Genomic DNA, 2,389 nt, shown 5'->3' with positions numbered 1-2,389 from the left:
AAAGTAAGCGATTAATTTAGATTAAGTAATCACAGAAACCTGTAATTACTTAGATTCTTTCTTTTTTATCGCTTGACAGCCCTAATATATTTACATATATATGTATGTATATATGTTTATACTGTAAATAGATATAGATATTAGGGCTGCTCGATTATGGAAAAAAATGATAATCACGTTTGAAAACATTATGTATTTATTCAGCATGTCTCCAAAAAAATTGTAACTGAGAACTTTGAAATTTCGCCTTAAAAAAATACACAAAATTATCAAAAAGAAAATGTTGAAATCTAAAATAATGTACGGATATGTATCCAGCTGTTCTCTGCACTTTCTATAAAACATTAAAAAAAAAAATCACACAAATCGGCCAGCGCTAATATATATATATATATATATATATATATATTGTGGCAGACGCCAGGGAGGGGTGGTGATTGAGGGGAGGTATGTGGCAGCATGCTGGCTCCACCCCCAAGCTTTACAGGGACTGCCTCCCTTAACGATGCAAGCCTGAGGTGCATTTGGCAGGAGTGCTTGGGGATAAAAGGGAGCATGCAACCACATGGAGGGAAGCCTACTATGGAGTGCCTCTGCGTGAGCCTCTGCGAACTGTGTGTGGCCAAAGAGTGCAGGAAACCTGAACATTGACAGATTATTTGTGTACCGACCGCTTTGTGTGAGAACCCTCCCGGTGACGACCCCTGGACTACGGACTATGGACTACGGACTCTGGATTACCCTTTTCCCCACCCTGGTGACATTTATTCGTCTATCTTGAATAAACCACCTTATTGAACTGCTCTCGGTGTGTGTGTATCATTTGACTTGGTGGCGTGGAAACCCCACACCCACTGGCCCGCTACACGTGGTGGAGAATGCGTGCTTGTAGCCAAAACCAAGTCAAATAGATAGACCAACACAGGGACAACAATGGAAGCGTTGATGAAACAGCTAGTGGAAGTGAGCATGGCGCATCAGGCTACGACCCGGGAGCTGGTGGGAGCACTGGCAGCCGGACATGGCGGCGTGGCTGCAGGCGCTACAGCTTCCCGTCCTGCCCCCAGCAGGTTTCTTTTAAAGCAGACAGAGACTGATGATATAGAGGCATACCTCAATACCTTCGAGAGGACGGCGGTTCGGGAAAATTGGGATCCAGCACAATGGGCCAGCCTACTCGCACCGTTCCTGTCAGGCACAGCACAGAAGGCGTATCAGGACCTGACGGACGATCAGGCGTCTAACTACGAAGGGCTGAAGAAGGAAATACTACGCCGGTATGGATACACGTTGATAAGTAGGTCACAGAGGTTTCATGATTGGACTTATGATGCAACGGCGTCGCCGCGCTCACAAATGCACGATCTAATTAGGTTGGCCAAAGGCTGGCTGACGGCTGCCACACTGACACTTACGGCCACAGAGAAGGTGGTCATGGACAAATTCTTGCGGTCCCTCCCATACGAGGCTAAAAAGTTAGCCAGCCAAGCTAACCCGCAGAGCGCAGATCAGTTGGTGGAGTTGGTGGAAGTCCTACGCAGTGGACGTCCACTGAGGGGGGAACCCAACCCTCGCCCAAAGGAGCAGGAGCGGGAGCGGATAAGGACGGAGGACCACGGCAGGATCCCGGCCAGGGAGACGCCAAGAGCCAGCCCCCCGAGACGTCGGCCCTTCCTGAACCCAGACAGCAGAAAGTGCTACGAGTGTGGCGAGCCGGGACACATCTCATGGACCTGTCCGAGTCGTGATGTCTCGATGCCGTCGGCATCAGCTGGTGAGTTAACAACCCGGCGTCCCTGCAGATTGCTGACGGTTTGCTGGGGGGAGGAAAGTGGTCCTTCCCCAGTCACTCCGGTGAAGGCCAACGGAAGGGACACGACAGCTATGTTGGATTACGGGAGTATGGTGACCCTGATCCGACCGGACTTCGCCCGGTCCCCGAGCTTGAGGGACACTGTGGCAGTAACATGCATACACGGGGAGACTAAGAACTACCCCACTACCCTCCTTCACCTACAGACCACAAAGGGGCAATACACAGGACCAGTGGGAGTCGTCCCAAACCTGCCAGTGCCGGTTCTTATTGGGAGGGACTCCCCACTGTTCAGCCAACTGTGGGCCAGTTTGGCCGGAGAGGGGGGAGAGCGGGGGAACCTAAAGGAAAGAGGACACCGGAGAAGGGCGAGGGCCGATAAGAGGGAGGTCCGGATGTGTGGCCTACACGAGGTGGACCCACAGGGGTCAACTGAACCTCTATCGGGAAGTGACGCAGGGGACGCAGGACAGGAGGCAGGGGAGGCGAGTATGGACAATCTGTTCCCGATGGACCATGAGGCAACGCCAGAGCCTGCCTCATTATCGGGACGGTTCGGAACAGCCCAACTGGAGG

General features: G+C 51.6%; 1 protein-coding gene across 1 annotated transcript in view; it reads right to left on the bottom strand.

Moving 5' to 3' along the window:
• Positions 1 to 2,009: 2,009 nt before the first annotated feature.
• Positions 2,010 to 2,389, bottom strand: part of LOC132471016 (copine-8-like) — a 38,091-nt gene continuing 37,711 nt past the window's right edge. The window contains exons 6-7 of the mRNA XM_060069979.1: positions 2,102 to 2,154; positions 2,010 to 2,013 (exon numbers count right to left, since the gene is read on the bottom strand). Of these exons, the coding sequence (XP_059925962.1) occupies positions 2,010 to 2,013; positions 2,102 to 2,154 (57 nt within the window). The remainder of the gene's footprint in view (positions 2,014 to 2,101; positions 2,155 to 2,389) is intronic.

Source organism: Gadus macrocephalus, chromosome 13 (assembly GCF_031168955.1).
Source record: "Gadus macrocephalus chromosome 13, ASM3116895v1".
Classification (NCBI taxonomy): domain Eukaryota; kingdom Metazoa; phylum Chordata; class Actinopteri; order Gadiformes; family Gadidae; genus Gadus; species Gadus macrocephalus.
The sequence above is the reverse complement of the archived record's forward strand: the minus strand, read 5'-3'. Positions and strand labels throughout refer to the sequence as shown.